Source organism: Zonotrichia albicollis, chromosome 40, assembly GCF_047830755.1.
Source record: "Zonotrichia albicollis isolate bZonAlb1 chromosome 40, bZonAlb1.hap1, whole genome shotgun sequence".
In the NCBI taxonomy this organism is placed as follows: Eukaryota; Metazoa; Chordata; class Aves; order Passeriformes; family Passerellidae; genus Zonotrichia; species Zonotrichia albicollis.
This window is the reverse complement of record NC_133858.1, coordinates 217,622-235,348: the sequence shown is the minus strand read 5'-3', so window position 1 is coordinate 235,348 and position 17,727 is coordinate 217,622. Positions and strand designations below refer to the sequence as shown.

Genomic DNA, 17,727 nt, shown 5'->3' with positions numbered 1-17,727 from the left:
CTCTTCTTTTTTCCACAATTCCACCCCAAGATTTTGCAGTTTTTCCACTTTTTTTTCCCAAATTTTCTTTTTTTTCTTCAATTTTTGTTCTTTTTCCTTTATTAAATTCAAAAATTATTTAAAATTTTCCTAATTTTCCCGTTTTTTTCCCTGTAAATTTTCCAGAGATTTTTAATTTTTTCCATTATTTCTCCAAATTTTTTTTTTCCCTCTAAAATTCAAAATTTTTTCTTTTTTTTCTCCTCTTTTTTCCACAATTCCACCCCAAAATTTTTTTTCTTTTTTGACTTTTTTCCACTTTTTTTTCCCAAACTTTCTTTTTTTTCCCAAATTTTTCTTCTTTTTCTCCTAAAAAATTTAAAAACTTTTTAAATTTTCTCAATTTTCCCATTTTTCTCCCTGTTTTTTCAGGGAAAAATGATGTTCTTAAACTCTGAATTTTTCCGAAAAATTTTCTTTATTTTTCAGAGTTTTTCAATTTTTTCCATTATTTCTCCAAATTTTTTTTTCCCCTCTAAAATTCAAAATTTTTTCCCTTTTTTCTCCTCTTTTTTCCACAATTCCACCACAAAATTTTGCATTTTTTCCACTTTTTTTTCCCAAATTTTCATTTTTTTCCCCCAAAACTTTTCTTTCTCTTCCCCTAAAAAATTAAATTTTTTAAAATTTTCCCAATTTTCCCGTTTTTCTCCCCATTTCCCAGAGCCTGATCCCCGAGATCCGCGCCGGCGGAGGGGCGGAGCCTCTGGAAGGGGGCGGGGACGGCCCCGCCCTCATGGGGGAGGGGCCTGAGCCCGACGGGGGAGGGGAGGGGCCGGACAAAGGGGGCGTGGCCTCCTCCAACGCCGGCTCCGCCCCGGGGGCGGGGCCAACCCTGCTGCTCCCCTCCCCCCACCTGAAGATCTGCAGGACTGTCACTCAGGTCAGGCCACGCCCACTCCGCTTTAAGCCCCTCCCACTCCCTTCTAAGCCCCTCCCCTTTCCCATTTAGCCCCGCCCCCTCTGCAATTTAAGCCCCACCCACTTTAACCCCTCCCCTTTTGCTTTAATTCCTCATTAAGCCCCTCCCCTTTCCCTTTAAGCCCCTTCCCTTTTCCCATTAAGCTCCTCCCTTTTCACATTAAGCTCCTCCCACATGCTTTCCGCCCCTCCTATTTTAGCCCCTCCCCAAATTTAAGCTCCTCCCCTTCAATGTCTCTTTAAGCCCCTCCCCCTTTAAGGCCCATCCCTTTTAAGCCCCACCCCTTATAGCCACACCCCCTAATTCAGCTCCTCCCATTTAAACTAAGCCCCTCCCCTTTCCCTTTAAGCCCCTCCCTCACTAAGCCCCGCCCCTTTTAACATATCAGTTTAAGCCCCACCCCCTATTATTAAGCCCCTCCCCATTTTTAACCTCCAAGCCCCGCCCCTTTCTATGGAACTCCACCTTGGCCTTAAGCCCCACCCTTTCCTATTAAGCCCCACCCCCTTCTGCTGAACCCTTCCCCGTCAAGCCCCGCCCCATTTTGATTAAGCCCCGCCCCTTTTTCAGGTGGTCCCCGCCTCATTGGGCGAGAACGGGCGGGGGGAAGGGCAGGAGGAAGAGGAGGGGGAGGAGAGCGACGAGGGGCGGGGCCAGGACAAGCCCCTCCCACACGCCGGGCAAGCCCCGCCCACCACAGCGCCATCGGCGGGAGGAGGAGGGGGAGGGGCCAACGCAGGCCCCGCCCCTCCTGCCCCAGCAGCCACGCCCACCCTGGCAGAGGGGGAGGGGAAAGGAGGTGAGTGGGGGCGGGGCTGAAAAGGGGGAGGGGCTAAAAAGTGGGAGGGGCCTAAAGGGATTGAATAGTGAGGGGAGGGGTTAATTTCAAAAAAAAAAATCTCCAAAAAAAAGTGATGTCATCCTGAAGCTCCGCCCCCCCTGTCATGGAGGAGCCCCGCCCCTTTTTCGCCGCAGGGTCTTAATAAAAAAATCCCAAAAATCCCCAAAAAAATCAAAATAAATCCCAAAAATTTCGGGATTTTTTGGTGATGACGTCATCGCTAAGCCCCGCCCCTTTTTTCAGGAAGCCCCGCCCCCTGGTGGCTTAAGGGCTTCATTAAAACCCCCTAAAATCCCCAAAAATTCAAAATAAATCCTAAAAATTTCGGGATTTTTTGCTGGTGACGTCATCGCTGAGCCCCGCCCCTTTCTGCAGGCGAGGCCCCGCCCCCTCGGCGCCCCCAGCCCCCCCCCCCGGCACTTGGGGGGCTTCACTAAAATCTCAAAAAATCCCCAAAAAATCAAAATAAATCCTAAAAATTTTGGGATTTTTTTGTGATGATGTCATCGCTAAGCCCCGCCCCTTTCTCCAGGAGAGGCCCCGCCCCCAGCCCCTCTCCTGGTGCTTGGGGGACTTTCCTAAAACCTCAAAAAATCCCCAAAAAATCAAAATAAATCCCAAAAATTTCGGGTTTTTTTCTGATGACGTCATCGCTAAGCCCCGCCCCTTTAACCAAGTAATGCCCCGCCCCCAAACTCTCCCTGGGCGCTCCCTGGTGGCCTCAGGACTTCACTAAAACCCCCAAAAATACCCAAAAATTCAAAATAAATCCTAAAAATTTTGGGATTTTTTGCGATGACGTCATCGCTAAGCCCCGCCCCTTTCTGCAGGCGAAGCCCCGCCCCCGAGACACCCGCAGCCCCCCCCCGGCGCTCGGGGGGCTTCCCTAAAACCTCAAAAAATCCCCAAAAAATCAAAATAAATCCTAAAAATTTCGGGATTTTTTGGTGATGACGTCATCGCTAAGCCCCACCCCTTTTTCAGGAAGCCCCGCCCCCTGGTGGCCTCAGGGCTTCACTAAAACCTCAAAAAATCCCCAAAAAATCAAAATAAATCCTAAAAATTTTGGGATTTTTTGTGATGATGTCATTGCTAAGCCCCGCCCCTTTAGCTAAGTAAAGCCCCGCCCCCAGCCTCCCCCCGGTGGCCACAGGGCTTCATTAAAACCCCGAAAAATCCCCAAAAAATCGAAATAAGTCCCAAAAAATTTGGGATTTTTTTGTGATGATGTCATTGCTAAGCCCCGCCCCTTTCTCCAGGCGAGGCCCCGCCCCCATCCCCCCCCCGGCGCTTGGGGGACTTTCCTAAAACCTCAAAAAATCCCCAAAAATTCAAAATAAATCCTAAAAATTTCGGGATTTTTTTGTGATGACGTCATCGCTAAGCCCCGCCCCTTTCTCCAGGCGAAGCCCCGCCCCCAGCCCCCCCCCGGTGGCCACAGGGCTTCATTAAAACCCCCAAAAATCCCCAAAAAATCAAAATAAATCCTAAAAATTTCGGGATTTTTTGGTGATGACGTCATCGCTGAGCCCCGCCCCTTTCTGCAGGCGAGGCCCCGCCCCCGAGGCGCCCCCAGCCTCCCCCCTGGTGCTCAGGGGCTTCACTAAAATCTCAAAAAATCCCCAAAAAATCAAAATAAATCTTAAAAATTTTGGGATTTTTTGGTGATGATGTCATCGCTAAGCCCCACCCCTTTAACCAAGTGAAGCCCCGCCCCCAAACCCTCCCTGGGCGCCCCCTGGTGGCCGCAGGGCTTCACTAAAACCTCAAAAAATCCCCAAAAAATCAAAATAAATCCTAAAAATTTCGGGATTTTTTGTTATGATGTCATTGCTGAGCCCCGCCCCTTTCTGCAGGCGAGGCCCCGCCCCCTCGGCGCCCCCAGCCCCTCCCCCTGGCGCTCATGGGGCTTCACTAAAATCTCAAAAAATCCTCAAAAATTCAAAATAAATCTCAAAAATTTCGGGATTTTTTGGTGATGACGTCATAGCTAAGCCCCGCCCCTTTAACCAAGTGAAGCCCCGCCCCCAAATCCTCACTGGGCGTTCCCCGGTGGCCGCAGGGCTTCACTAAAACCCCCAAAAATCCCCAAAAAAATCAAAATAAATCCTAAAAATTTCGGGATTTTTTGGTGATGACATCATTGCTAAGCCCCGCCCCTTTCTGCAGGCGAGGCCCCGCCCCCAGCCCTCCCCCCGGCGCTCAGGGGGCTTCATTAAAATCTCCAAAAATCCCCAAAAAATCAAAATAAATCCTAAAAATTTCGGGATTTTTGGTGATGACGTCATCGCTAAGCCCCGCCCCTTTTCCCAGGCGAAGCCCCGCCCCCTCGGCGCCCCCAGCCCCCCCCCTGGCGCTCGGGGGCGCTGCTGCTTCCGGTGGACGAACCCGTGCGGGCGGCGCCGCGCCCCTCCCCCCCCCGGCAGCGCCCCTCCCCCATCGTGCACCTCTGCAACCTGGTAACAGATTTGGGGGAAAATTTGGGAAAATTTGGGGAAAAATTGGGGGAAATTTTGGGGGAAATTGGGGAAAATTTGGGAATAATTTGGGGGAAAATTTGGGAAAAAATTGGGGGGAAAATTCAGGGAAAATTTGGGGGAAATTGGGGAAAAATATCAGGGATAATTTGGGAGAAATTCAGGGAAAATTGGGGGAAAAATGGGGGAAAATTTGGAGAAAATAGGGGAAAAATTCGGGGAGAATTCGGTAAAATTGGGGAAGGATTTGGGAGAGAAATTCAAGGAAATTTGGAGGTAATTTGGGGGAAATCTGTGAAAAATTTTGGAAAATTTGGGGAAGAATTTGGGAAAAATTCAGAGGAAATTTGGGGATAATTTGGGGAAAATTTTGGAAAATTGGGGGTAGAATTCGGGAGAAATTCAGGGAAATTTGGCGATAATTTGGGGAAATATTCAGGCGAAATTGGGGAAAAATTTGGGGAAAATTCAGGGAAAATTTGTGGGAAATTGGGAGAAAATTGGGGAAAAATTCGGGGATAATTTGGGAGAAATTCGGGAAAAAATTGGGGAAAATTGGGGGTAGAATTTGGGAGATATTCAGAGAAATTTGGGGAAAAATTTGAGAAAAATTTGAGAAAAATTCAGGAAAATTTGGGGAAGTTTGGGAAAATTTGGGATAATTTGAGAGAAATTCAGGGAAAATTGGGGGAAAATTGGATAAAAAACGGGGGAAATTTGGGCAAAATTCAGGGAAAATTTGGGGGAAATTTGGGAAAAATGAGGGGAAAACTCGGGGATAATTTGGGAGAAATTCGGGAAAAAATTGTGGAAAAATTTGGTAAAATTGGGGAAGAACATGGGAGAAATTCAAGAAAATTTGGAGGTACTTTGGGGAAAAATTCGGGGAAAATTTGGGGAAATTCAGGGAAAATTTGGGGAAATTTGGGAAAAATGAGGGGAAAACTCGGGGAAAAATTCGGGGAAAATTGTGGGAGAATTTAGGGAAAATTTGGGGAAATTCAGGCAAAATTTTGGAATATTGGGGGGAGAATTTGGGAGAAATTTGCGGGAACTTCGGGGAAAATTTGGGAAAATGAGGGGAAAAATTGGGGGGTAATTTCAAGGGAAATTCAGGGGAAATTTGAAGAAAACTTTGGGGAAATGGGGAAATTTTGGGAAAATTTGGGAAAATTAGGGGGAGAATTTGGGGAAAGTGAGGGGGAAACTCAGGCAAAAATTCGGAATAACTTGAGAGAATTTGGGAGAAATTCAGGAAAATTTGGAAAAATTCAGAGGAAATTTGGGGATAATTGGGGGTAGAATTCGGGGGAAATTCAGGGAAAATTTGCGGAAAATTCGTGGGAAATTTGAAGAAAAATTTGGGGAAATAGGGGGGAAATTTTGGGAAAATTAGGGGGAGAATTTGGGGAAAATGAGGGGGAAACTCAGGCAAAAATTCGGAATAATTTGAGAGAATTTGGGAGAAATTCAGAGGAAATTGGGGATAATTTGGGGAAAACTTTGGGGCAATTTGGGGAAAATTTGGGAAAATTGGGGGTAGAATTAGGGAGAAATTCAGGGAAATTTGGGGATAATTTGGGGGAAAAATTGGGGGAAAATTGGGTGAAATTGGGAAAAAAATCGGGGGAAATTTGGGGAATATTCAGGGAAAATTGGGGAACAATTCGGGGAAAACTCGGGGAGAATTTAGGGAAAATTTGGGGGAAATTCAGGCAAAATTTGAGAACATTGGGGGGAGAATTTGGGAGAAATTTGGGGAAATTCAGGGAAAATTTGGGGAAAAACTTGGGGGAAATTTGGGAAAAATTCAATGAAAATTTGGGGGGTTTTGTGTGAGAAGGGGAATTTTTGGGTTTTTTAAAAGGTGTTTTTTGGATCATTTTGTGAAAATTTTGGGTCCTTTTTTGGCTTTGGGGAAAGGGAATTTTTGGGGTCATTTTTTGGGTGGGAAAAGAGAATTTTTTTCCCCGTTTTGGCCAATTTTGACCCAAATTTTTGGGGATTTTTTGGGGGTGTGGCCTCACCTGACCACACCCCTTTCCCAGACCACACCCCTTTGCCTGACCACGCCCCTTTTTGGACCACGCCCCCCTTTTCCAGGTGCGTCCATTCACGCTGGGGCAGCTGAAGGAGCTGCTGGGCCGGACCGGGCGCCTCAAGGACGACGGATTCTGGATCGACCGCATCAAATCCCATTGTTTTGTCACGGTAAACACCCAAAATCCACCAAATTCACCCCAAAAAAATTCATTTTATCAAAAAAAAATTCAAATTTCCCGAAAAAACGGCGAAATTTGGGCGAAAAATGAAGATTTTAAAGGGGAAAAACCATCGAGGTGGCGCCCCCTGGTGGACAAGAGAACTCGAATTAAAAACCCAAAAAATGCTCAAAAAATTCACCAAGAATTTCACCAAAAATCACCCAAATTTTTACAAAAATCCTTGAAAAATTTTAGGATAAATTTTAAATTTTTCAAGAATTGATTTTTAAAATTAATTGGTGTTTTAAGCACAATGGGTTCTGGATCGACCGCATCAAATTCCACTGTTTTGTCACGGTAAAAAACCCAAAATCCACCAAATTCACCCCAAAAAAATTCATTTTATCCAAAAAAAATAAAATTTCCTGAAAAAAACGGCGAAATTTGGTGAAAAAATGGCGAAATTTGGGCGAAAAATGAAGATTTTAAAGGGGAAAAACCATCGAGGTGGCGCCCCCTGGTGGACAAGAGAACTCGAATTAAAAACCCAAAAAATGTTAAAAAAATTCACCAAAAATTTACAAAAATTACCCAAAATTTTACAAAAATCCTTGAAAAATTTTAGGATAAATTTCAAATTTTTCAAGAATTGATTTTTTAAAATTAATTGGTGTTTTAAGCACAATGGGTTGTGAATGGAGCACATGAAATCCCACTGCTTTGTCACGGTAAACCACCCAAAATCCACAAAATTCACCCCAAAAAAATTCATTTGATCAAAAAAAAATTCAAATTTCCTGAAAAAACGGCAAAATTTGGTGAAAAAACGGCGAAATTTGGGCGAAAAATGAAGATTTTAAAGGGGAAAAACCATCGAGGTGGCGCCCCCTGGTGGACAAGAGAACTCGAATTAAAAACCCAAAAAATGCTCAAAAAATTCACTAAAAATTTAACCAAAAATCACCCAAATTTTTACAAAAATCTTTGAAAAAATTTAGGATAAATTTTGAATTTTTCAAGAATTGATTTTTAAAATTAATTGGTGTTTTAAGCACAATGGGTTCTGAATGGAGCACATCAAATCTCGCTGCTTTGTCACGGTAAACACCCAAAATCCACCAAATTCACCCCAAAAAAATTCATTTTATCAAAAAAAAAATTCAAATTTCGTGAAAAAACGGCAAAATTTGGTGAAAAAACGGCGAAATTTGGGCGAAAAATGAAGATTTTAAAGGAGAAAAACCATCGAGGTGGCGCCCCCTGGTGGCCGGGAAAACTCGAATTAAAAACCCCAAAAATGCCCAAAAAATGCCCAAAAATTTCACCAAAAATCACCCAAATTTTTACAAAAATCCTTGAAAAATTTTAGGATAAATTTTCAATTTTTCAAGAATTGATTTTTAAAATTAATTGGTGTTTTAAGCACAATGGGTTCTGAATGGAGCGCATCAAATCTCGCTGCTTTGTCACGGTAAAAAACCCAAAATCCACCAAATTCACCCCAAAAAAATTCATTTTATCTAAAAAAAAATCAAATTTCCTGAAAAAACGGCGAAATTTGGTGAAAAAACGGCGAAATTTGGGCGAAAAATGAAGATTTTAAAAGGGAAAAACCATCGAGGTGGTGCTGGGAAAATTCAAATTAAAAACCCCAAAAATGCCCCAAAAAAATTTACAAAAAACTTCCTAAAAATTCTTGAAAAATCTAAAAAAAATTTTGAATTCTTTTAAAATTTATCAAAGTTTGCTTTAAAAAATTCTCAAGCCCCAAAATTTCACCGGAAGAAAAGCTCAAAAAAAAATTCTTAAAATCTCCCAAAAAACTAAAAAAAAATCATCAAATTTTTCTAAAATTTAGGAAAAATTCTGTGAAAAAAAATTCTAAAAATTCTCCAAAACAAAATTAAAAATAAATTTTTAATTTTTCTAAAATTCAGGAAAAGTCATCTGAAAAAAATTCGGAAAATTCTCCAAAATAAAGCAAAAAAAATTCTTAAAATTTTACTTAAATTCAGGAAAAATTCTCTAAAAAGAAATTCTGAAAATTCTCCAAAATAAAACGAAAAAAATTCTTAAAATTCTACTAAAGTTGAGGGAAAATCCTCTGAAAAAAATTCTGAAAATTCACCAAAATAAAACAATAAAAATTCTTCAAATTTTTCTAAAATTCAGGGAAAATTCTCTGAAAAAAATTCTGAAAATTCCCCAAAAATGACTAAAAAATCCCTAAAAAACGCCCAAAAATTCACTTTATAAAGCCGTAAAAACCCCAAATTTCATCGGATTTTCTCCGGGTTTTTTTCCTCAAATTCCCCAATTTCTAAATTTACCAAAATTCTGGGTTTTGCCAATTTTTTTTGCAATATTTTCACCGAAAATTTCCAAAAAAAGACTTTAAATTTCCCCCAAATTTTTTTTTAAATTCTCCTTAAAGTCCTTTAAAAACATAAAAAAAATTCTGAATACTTTTAAAATTTATTGAAGTTTGCTTTAAAAAATTTTTCAAGCTTAAAAATTTTACCAAAAATTCACCAGAAAAAAAGCTCCAAAAAAATCCCCAAAAATCTCCAAAAAAAATTCCAAAATTTTTCTAAAATTCAGGAAAAATTCTCTAAAAAAATTCTGAAAATTCTCCAAAACAAAACGAAAAAAATTCTTAAAATTTTACTTAAATTCAGGAGAAATCCTCTGAAAAATATTCTGAAAATTCTCCAAAATAAAACGAAAAAAATTCTTTAAATTTTTCTAAAATTCAGGAAAAAACCTCTGAAAAAAATTCTGAAAATTCTCCAAAATAAAGCAAAAAAAATTCTTAAAATTTTTCTAAAATTCAGGAAAAATCCTCTAAAAAAATTCTGAAAATTCTCCAAAATAAAGCGAAAAAAATTTTTCAAATTTTTCTAAAATTCAGGAAAAATCCTCTGAAAAAAATTCTGAAAATTCTCCAAAATACAACAAAAAAAACTTTTTAAATTTTTCTAAAATTCAGGGAAAATTCTCTGAAATAAAATTCTGAAAATTCCCCAAAAATCACTAAAAAGTCACTAAAAAATCACTATAAAATCCCTAAAAAACGCCCAAAAATTCACTTTGAAAAGCCGTAAAAACCCCAAATTTCATCGGATTTTCTCCGGGTTTTTTTCCTCAAATTCCCCATTTTTTAAATTTACCAAAATTTCGGTTTTTTGTATTTTTTTTGCAGTACTGCTCGGTGGAGGAGGCGGTGGCCACGCGGGAGGCGCTGCACGGCGTCAAGTGGCCGCAATCCAACCCCAAAGTGCTCTCGGCCGATTTCGCTCAGCAGGAGGAGGTGGGGACGAAAAAAAATGGGGCAAAAGATACAAATTTTGGGCAAATTTGGGGAAATTTAAAATTTTTCTTAATGCGGAAAATTTTAGGAATTTTTACGGATTTTTTTTGGAATTTTTTGGGAATTTTTTTTTATTTTTTTGGGATTTTTTTTGGAATTTATTTGAAATTATTTAAAATTTTTGGGGGAATTTTTTTGATTTTCTGGGGAAATTTTTTTGGATTTTTTTTGAAAATTTTTAGGAATTTTTTTGGATTTTTTTCGATTTGTTTTGGAATTTTCTTGGAATTTTTTTGGAATATTTTTGCAATTTTTTGGGAATTTTTTGGGAATTTTTTAAAATTTTTTTGGATTTTTTCGGGATTTTTTTTTTGATTTTGTTTAGGAATTTTTTAAAATTTTTTTGGGGATTTTTTGGAATTTAGGGGAATTTTTTAGGAATTTTTTTTTATTTTTTTGCATTTTTTTTGGAAATTTTTTGGGAATTTTTTTTTAGGAATTTTTTTTGAATTTTTTTAATTTTTTTTGGGAATTTTTTGGAATTTTGGGAATTTTTTGGAAATTTTTTTTTCATTTTTTTAGATTTTTTTAGGAATTTTTTGTGAATTTTTTTTTTAATTTTTGGTTGAATTTTTTGGAATTTTTTCGCAATTTTTGGAAAATACTTTGAGATTTTTCATGCGGATTGGGGAATTTTTTTGGGTGAAAATCGGGAATATTTGTAATTTTTTTGGGAGACATCGGGATTTTTTTTAGGACTTCTGGGATTTTTGTTTAGATTTTTTTGAAATTTTTTAAAATTTTTTTGGGAATTTTTTTGGATTTTATTTGAAAACTTTTGGGAATTTTTTTGGATTTTTTTAGATTTGGAATTTTCTTGGAATACTTTTGGAATTTTCTAGGAATTTTTTTTAATTTTTTTGAATTTTTTTGAATTTTTTGGGAATTTTTTTAGAATTTTTTTGGATTTTTTGGGGAAATTTTTTGGGAATTTTTTTGGATTTTTTTTGAAATTTTTTGGGAATTTTTTTGGATTTTTTTAGATTTGTCTTGGAATTTTTTTGGAATATTTTTAGAATTTTTTAGGAATTTTTTGGGAATTTTTTTTTTTTTTTTGAAATTCTTTTGGGAAGTTTTTTGACTTTTTTGGGATTTTTTGGGCACAATTTAGGAATTTTTAGGGATTTTTTAAAAACTTTTTGGCTTTTCTCAGGGAATTTTTGGTGAGTTTTTGAAAATTTCTTGGGAATTTTTTGAGAACTTTTTTTAAATTTTTTCGGATTTTTTTAAGGGTTTTTTGGGGGAATTTTGGGAAATATTTTGCATATTTGACGCGTTTCGGGGGATTTTTTTGGGTGAAAATTGGGAATATTTGGAATTTTTTGGGGGAGGTTTTTAGGGAGTTTTTGGGAATTTTTTTGGAATTTTTTTAAGGATTTTTTGGGTGAATTGTGGGAAATTTTTTGGATTTTTTTTAGGGAGTTCAGAGAATTTTTTTGGGTCAAAATCGGGAATATTTGGAATTTTTTGAGGGAGGTTTTTAGGGAACTTTTTTGCGAACATTTTGCGGAATTTTGAGAGTTTTTTGGGGGAATTTAGGGTCGAAATTTTTGATATTTTGGGTGGGTTTTGTGTTAAAATTTGTAAAATCCTAGATGGATTTTGTGGTTAAAATCGGTGAATTTTTGGGTGGAGGTCTGTGTTAAAATTTGTAAATTTTGGGTTAAAATTTGTGAGTTTTTTGGGTTGAAACTTGTGAACTTTTGAGTGAAATTTTTGGTTAAAATTTATAAATTTCGGGGTGAAATTTCTGGTTCAAATTTGTGAATTTTTTGGGTTAAAATTTGTAAACTTTTGGGTTAAAATTTGCGAAATTTTGGGTGAAAATTTTTAATTTTTGGTGCTGAATTTCCCCCCATTCATTTCCAGCTGGATTTCCACCGCGGCCTCCTGGCCCCGCCCCCTTCCTCAAGCCCCTCCCCTTTGCAGCCCCGCCCCTCCCCCCCTTTCCCCCCTTCCTCCAGCTCCTCCTCCTCCCTCAACCCCGCCCAGGGGGGCGTGTCCCCGCCCGGCCACGCCCCCCGGGGGGCGGAGCCTTGGCAGTGGGCGGAGCGCGAGCGGGAGCGCTCCCGGCGGGAACGGGCGCGGGAACAGCGGGAATGGGACCGGGGGAAAAGCCCCGCCCCCAGCGCCGGGACACGCCCCCCGGGGGGCGGGGCCACGCCGGGACACGCCCCCCGCGAGGGGAGGAGCGGCAGGACACGCCCGCAAGGGGGCGGGGACAAGGAGAAGGGGCGGGGACAGAGGGAGGCACGGCCCGAGAGGAAAGGTGGGTGTGGCTTTTCTGGTGAAAAGGGGCGTGGCTTCAGGGTGGGAGGGGCTTAATGGGGTGGGAGGGGCTTAAAGGGTATGGGGAGGCTAAAACGGGATGGGTCAAAAGTGGGAGGGGCTTAAATGATGAGATTCAGTAAAGGTGGGAGGGGCTTAAAAGGGAGGTGGGAGGGGCTTAAGTTGACATAGGAGTGGTTTAATAGAGGTGGTGGGAGGGGTTTCAAAGGAGGTGGGAGGGGCTTAAACTGACATGGGAGTGGTTTAGTGAAGGTGGTGGGAGGGGCTTAATAAAGGTGGGAGGGGCTTAAGTGATGGTGGGAGGGTCTTAAAGGGAGGTGGGAGGGGTTTAATAAAAGTGGTAGGAGGGGCTTAAAGACATGATGTGGATTACAACAGTTGTGGGAGGAGCTTAGGTGGTGGTGGGAGGAGCTTAAGTGAAGGTGGGAGGGGCTTAAAAGGCAGGTGGGAGGGGCTTAAAGGGTGGTGGGCGGGGCTTAAGGACATGATGTGGATTGTGACAGTTGTGGGAGGAGCTTAGGTTGTGGTGGGAGGGGCTTAAAGGGTGGTAGGAGGAGTTTGATAAAGGTGGTGGGAGGGGCTTAAGGACATGATGTGGATTATGACAGTGGTGGGAGGAGCTTAGGTGGTGGTGGGAGGGGCTTAAGGGGAAGTAGGAGGGGCTTAAAGCTTGGTGGGTGGGATTTTGTGCTAATGGGAGGGGCTTAACAATTGTGGGAGGGGCCAGAGGGTTGGTGGGAGGTGATTGAAGGGTGTGGGAGGGGCTTAAGGTTGGGTGGGAGGGGCTTACAGACCATATATGGAAATTAGGATAAGTGGGAGGTACTAAAAGAGTGGTGGGAGGAGCTTAAACAGAAATGGGAGGAGCTTATTGGCCGTATTTGGGTATTGGAGTGGGGTGGGAGGGGTTAAATTTTGTGGGCGTGGCTAATGTCCTGAAACTTGCCCTGAATAGAAATGTGGGTGTGGCCAGAGGTTGGTGGGAGGAGCTTAAAGGCATTGGTTGGGATGCGATTACCATATATGGTAATTAAAGGTTGTGGGAGGTGCCTGAATGAAAGTGGGAGGGGCTTTGTGATGGTGGGTGTGGCCTGGTTGCCATGTGTGGTAGTTATGGGTTGTGGGCGTGGCTTAAAGGTAAGTGGGAGGGGCTAAAGGATAGTGGGTGTGGCTTAATTGTTGTTAATAGTTAATAAGTGGTAATTGGGTGTGGTTTAATGGGGTGGGCGTGGCCTGTGACATCATCAGTTTTTAGTAGGAGTGGCCTAACCCAGAGTGGGCGGGGCTTAGCACCACATTAACTCATTTAGCACCGAATGGGCGGGGCTTAGAGGCAAGGGCGGGGGTGGGCGTGGCCTTTTGGGGGGTGGGCGTGGTTTTAAAGGTTTGGCCCCGCCCCTTTTCCCCCCAGAGAAGCCCCCGGAGGAGCCCCCGGCCAAGCTATTGGACGATCTGTTCCGGAAAACCAAAGCGGCGCCGTGCATCTATTGGCTGCCGCTGACCGACTCCCAGGTGCTCATTTGCATAGCATTTGCATATCTATGGTTTAATTACCTGGGTGGTGGGAGGGGTTTTGGGGGGGGAAATTTGGGATTTTTTAGGGAAAATTTTATTTTTATTTGTTTTGTTTTTATTTTGTGTGTTTGTTTTTTTTGTTTTTTATTTTTATTTTTTGTAAGATTTTGGAGTTTTATGCAAGACGAAATTTGGGGTTTTTAATTTTATTTTTTTTTATTTTTAAATTTTTTTTTTTTTTAATACGATTTTGGAGTTTTAAGCAAGATGAAATTTGGGGGTTTTATTTTTATTTTTTTTATTTTTTATTTTATTTTAATTTATTTTTTATTTTTATTTTTATTTTTGATACGATTTTGGAGTTTTACGCAAGATGAAATTTGAGGGGTTTTTTTATTTTTTTATTTTTATTTTTAAGTTTTTTTTAAATTTATTTTTTATTTTTACTTTTGATACGATTTTGGAGTTTTACGCAAGGGAAAATTTGGGGTTTTTTAGGGAAAATTTTATTTTTGGTTTATTTTTTTTTATTGTGTTTATTTTTTTATTTTTATTTTTATTTTTATTTTTATTTTCTGTAAGATCTTGGAGTTTTACACAAGACGAAATTTGGGGTTTTTAGTTTTATTTTTTTTTGTTTTTATTTTTGAATTTTTTTTTAATTCAATTTTTATTTTTATTTTCAATACGCTTTTGGAGTTTTACGCAAGGGAAATCTGGGTTTTTTTAGGAAAATTTTATTTTTTTTTATTTTTATTGTCTATGTTTATTTTAAATACGATTTTAGAGTTTTATGCCAGGGGAAATTTGGGGTTTTTTAGGGGAAATTTTTTTTGTTTTATTTTTATTTTTTACTTTTATTTTTAATGCAATTTTGGGGTTTTATTTAAGGGTAAATTTTGGGGGGATTTCAAGGAAATTTGAGTGGTTTAAAACGAAATTTTTATTGGGTAAAATCAGGGTTTTTTTGGGGTAAAACTTGGGAGGTAGAGAAGAAAAATAATAGGGAATAAAATGGAAAACATTTGAAAGAAAACAAAGAGAAATCTGGGATTTAAGCTTAAAAATTTTGGAAAAATTTGAGAAAAAAATGGATTTTAATGTATAAAAATGGGATTTTTTTGGGGGAAAAAACATAAAACCCCTGAAGTTTTTTAGCCTGGTGATGTGGATCTCTAATCATGCCCTAATTAACATAAATTTGCATATCCAGCTGTTGTAGAAGGAGGCGGAGTGGAGTTAAATAGGAAAAAATGGGGTTTTGAAAATTTTGGGAATAAAAACAATGAAAACTTTAAGTTCACGGTTAAAAAAATTACAGAAAAAATTGGAAAAAAATTAGGAAAAAATTGGATTTTAATATATTCAAATTGGGTTTAAATGGGGATAAAATTTGGGTTTTAAGGTTAAAAATAGGGTAAAAAATTGAGAAAAAATCAGATTTTAGTATATAAGAATGGGATTTTGTTTTGGATAAAAACATAAAACTCCTAAAGGTTTTTAGCATGATGATGTGTCATTTTAATCATGCCCTAATTAGCATAAATTTGCACATTTAGCTGTTGTAGAAGCAGGCGGAGCGGGGTTAAATGGGAAAAAATCGCGATTTTTAGGGGAAATTTGGGGGAAAAATGAGATTTAAAATGGAAAATTGGAGCAATATAAAAAAACAGGAAAAAATGGGAAAAACAGGAAAAAATGTGGAAAAATTGGAATAAAAGAAACGAAGAAAGAGGAGAAAATGGGAGAGAAAGGGGAAAATTTAAAAAATAGGGGAATAAAAGGGAAGATATTTGAAAGAAAGCAAAGAGAAATTTGGGGAAAATTTAAAAATTGGGGAATAAAATTGAAAATATTTGAAGGAAAGCAAAGAAAAATTTGAGATTAATTGTTAAAAATACGGGAAAAAATTGAATTTTAACGTGGAAAAACGGGATTTTTTTGGGGAAAAAAACATAAAACCCCTGAAGTTTTTTAGCATGATGATGTGCAACTTTAATTATGCCCTAATTAGCATAAATTTGCATGTCTAGCTGCTGTAGAAGCAGGTGGAGGGGGCTTAAATGGGAAAAAAATTGAGATTTTTAGGGGAAATTTGGGGAAAAAAGGAGGGAAATGCAACTTTAAAGAAAAATGGGGAAACTATGAGAAAGAAATTAAATTTTTAGGGAAAAGAATTGGAAAGAAATGAGAAAAGTTTATTAAAAATAGCAGAAAAATGAGGAAGAGTTTTGGGGAAAAAAAGGATAAAATGGGGGAGAAAGGAAAAATTTTGGGAATAAATAAAATGAAAATTTTGTGTTAAAGGTAAAAAAAAAATACAGAAAAAAAAAGGAAAAAAATTGAGAAAAAATGGGATTTTAACGTGGAAAAACGGGATTTTTTTGGGGGAAAAAAACCGAAAACCCGATAACCTTTTTAGCATGATGATGTGCGATTTTAATCACGCCCTAATTAGCATAAATTTGCATGTCTAGCTGCTGCAGAAGCAGGCGGAGCGGCGTTAAGTAGGAAAAATAGGGGTTTTGGGAGTAAAAATCATGAAAATTTTAAGTTCACAATTAAAAAAATGACAGAAAAAGATGGGAAAAATTTGAGAAAAAATTGGACTTTAATATATTCAAATGGGGCTTCAATGGGAATAAAATTTGGGTTTTAAGGTTAAAAATAGGGGAAAAAATTGAGAAAAAATCGGATTTTAATGTATAAAAATGGGGTTTTTTTGGGGAAAAAAACATAAAATCCCTGAAGTTTTTTAGCATGATGATGTGCAACTTTAATCATGCCCTAATTAGCATAAATTTGCATGTTTAGCTGCTGCAGAAGCAGGCGGAGAGGAGTTAAATAGGAAAAATAGGGGTTTTGGGAGTAAAAATCATGAAAATTTTAAGTTCACAATTAAAAAAATGGCAGAAAAAGATGGGAAAAATTTGAGAAAAAATTGGACTTAATTATATTCAAATTAAACTTAAATGGGAATAAAATTTGGGTTTCAAGGTTAAAAATACGGGAAAAAAATTGAAAAAAAAAGCGATTTTAGTGTATAAAAATGGGATTTTTTTGGGGGAAAAAAACAAAAAACCCCTGAAGTTTTTTAGCATGATGATGTGCGATTTTAATCACGCCCTAATTAGCATAAATTTGCATGTCCAGCTGCTGCAGAAGCAGGCGGAGCGGGCGGCGCGGGCGCGGGAGCGGGAGCGGCGCCGGAAGGAACAGGAAGAGGAGGAGCTTCGGCAGCGCCAGGGGGGCGGGGCCAGCGCTGCCGCGGGGGGCGGGGCCAGCGCTGCCGCGGGGGGCGGGGCTTCCTCAGGCTCCACCCCGCGGCCCTCAGGAGGGGGCGGGGCCGGCAGCAGAGCTCCGCCCCCTGGCGGATCCTCCCGGAAGCGCCGCAGCCGCAGCCGCAGCCCCAGGAGGCGCTGAAAGAACCGAAATCGGGGGAATTTGGCCCAAAATTGACGGCGGGAATAAACGGGGAGAGGAAAATGAGGATTGTGGTGGAGTTATTGGGGGAAAAACGGGGATTTTTGGGCAAAAATTGGGGTTTTTGGGGGGAAAATTTGAGGTTTTGATGCGAAAAATATGGATTTTTAAGGTGGAAAAATTGGAATTTTTAAGGGAGAAAAGTATGGAAAAAGGAGAAAAAAAAGGAATTTTTAAGGGAGAAAAATATGGTAAATTACAGGAAAAAAAACACGATTTTTTGGGGAAAATATTGAGGTTTTGATGTAAAAAAATTTGAATTTTTAAGGGGGAAAATATGGAAAAATACAGGGGATTTTTGGGCAAAAATTGCGATTTTTAGGGGGAAAAATTGCAAAAAAAATTGAATCTTTGAGGTAGAAACATATGGAAAAGTTTTAAAAAATGGAGTTTTTGAAAGGAGAAAATATGGAAAAATACAGACAAGAATTGTGGTGGAGTTATTGGGGGAAAATGGGGATTTTTGGGCAAAAATTGGGATTTTTAGGGGAAAATTTGAGGTTTTAATGCAAAAAATATGGAATTTTAAAGGAGGAAAATATGGAAAAATACAAGGAATTTTTGGGCAAAAATTGCCATTTTTAGGG

The 17,727-nt window shown here is 39.1% G+C and overlaps 1 protein-coding gene across 1 annotated transcript in view; it reads left to right on the top strand.

Annotated features, from left to right (window-relative positions):
- The window catches only part of ACIN1 (apoptotic chromatin condensation inducer 1), a 44,482-nt gene extending 27,336 nt beyond the window's left edge, over positions 1-17,146 (top strand). Inside the window, exons 11-18 of the mRNA XM_074531863.1 lie at positions 704-922; positions 1,532-1,760; positions 4,116-4,261; positions 6,383-6,490; positions 9,686-9,793; positions 11,723-12,122; positions 13,554-13,654; positions 16,811-17,146. Coding sequence (XP_074387964.1) covers positions 704-922; positions 1,532-1,760; positions 4,116-4,261; positions 6,383-6,490; positions 9,686-9,793; positions 11,723-12,122; positions 13,554-13,654; positions 16,811-17,080 — 1,581 coding nt within the window. The 3' untranslated portion in view covers positions 17,081-17,146. The remainder of the gene's footprint in view (positions 1-703; positions 923-1,531; positions 1,761-4,115; positions 4,262-6,382; positions 6,491-9,685; positions 9,794-11,722; positions 12,123-13,553; positions 13,655-16,810) is intronic.
- Positions 17,147-17,727: the final 581 nt, after the last annotated feature.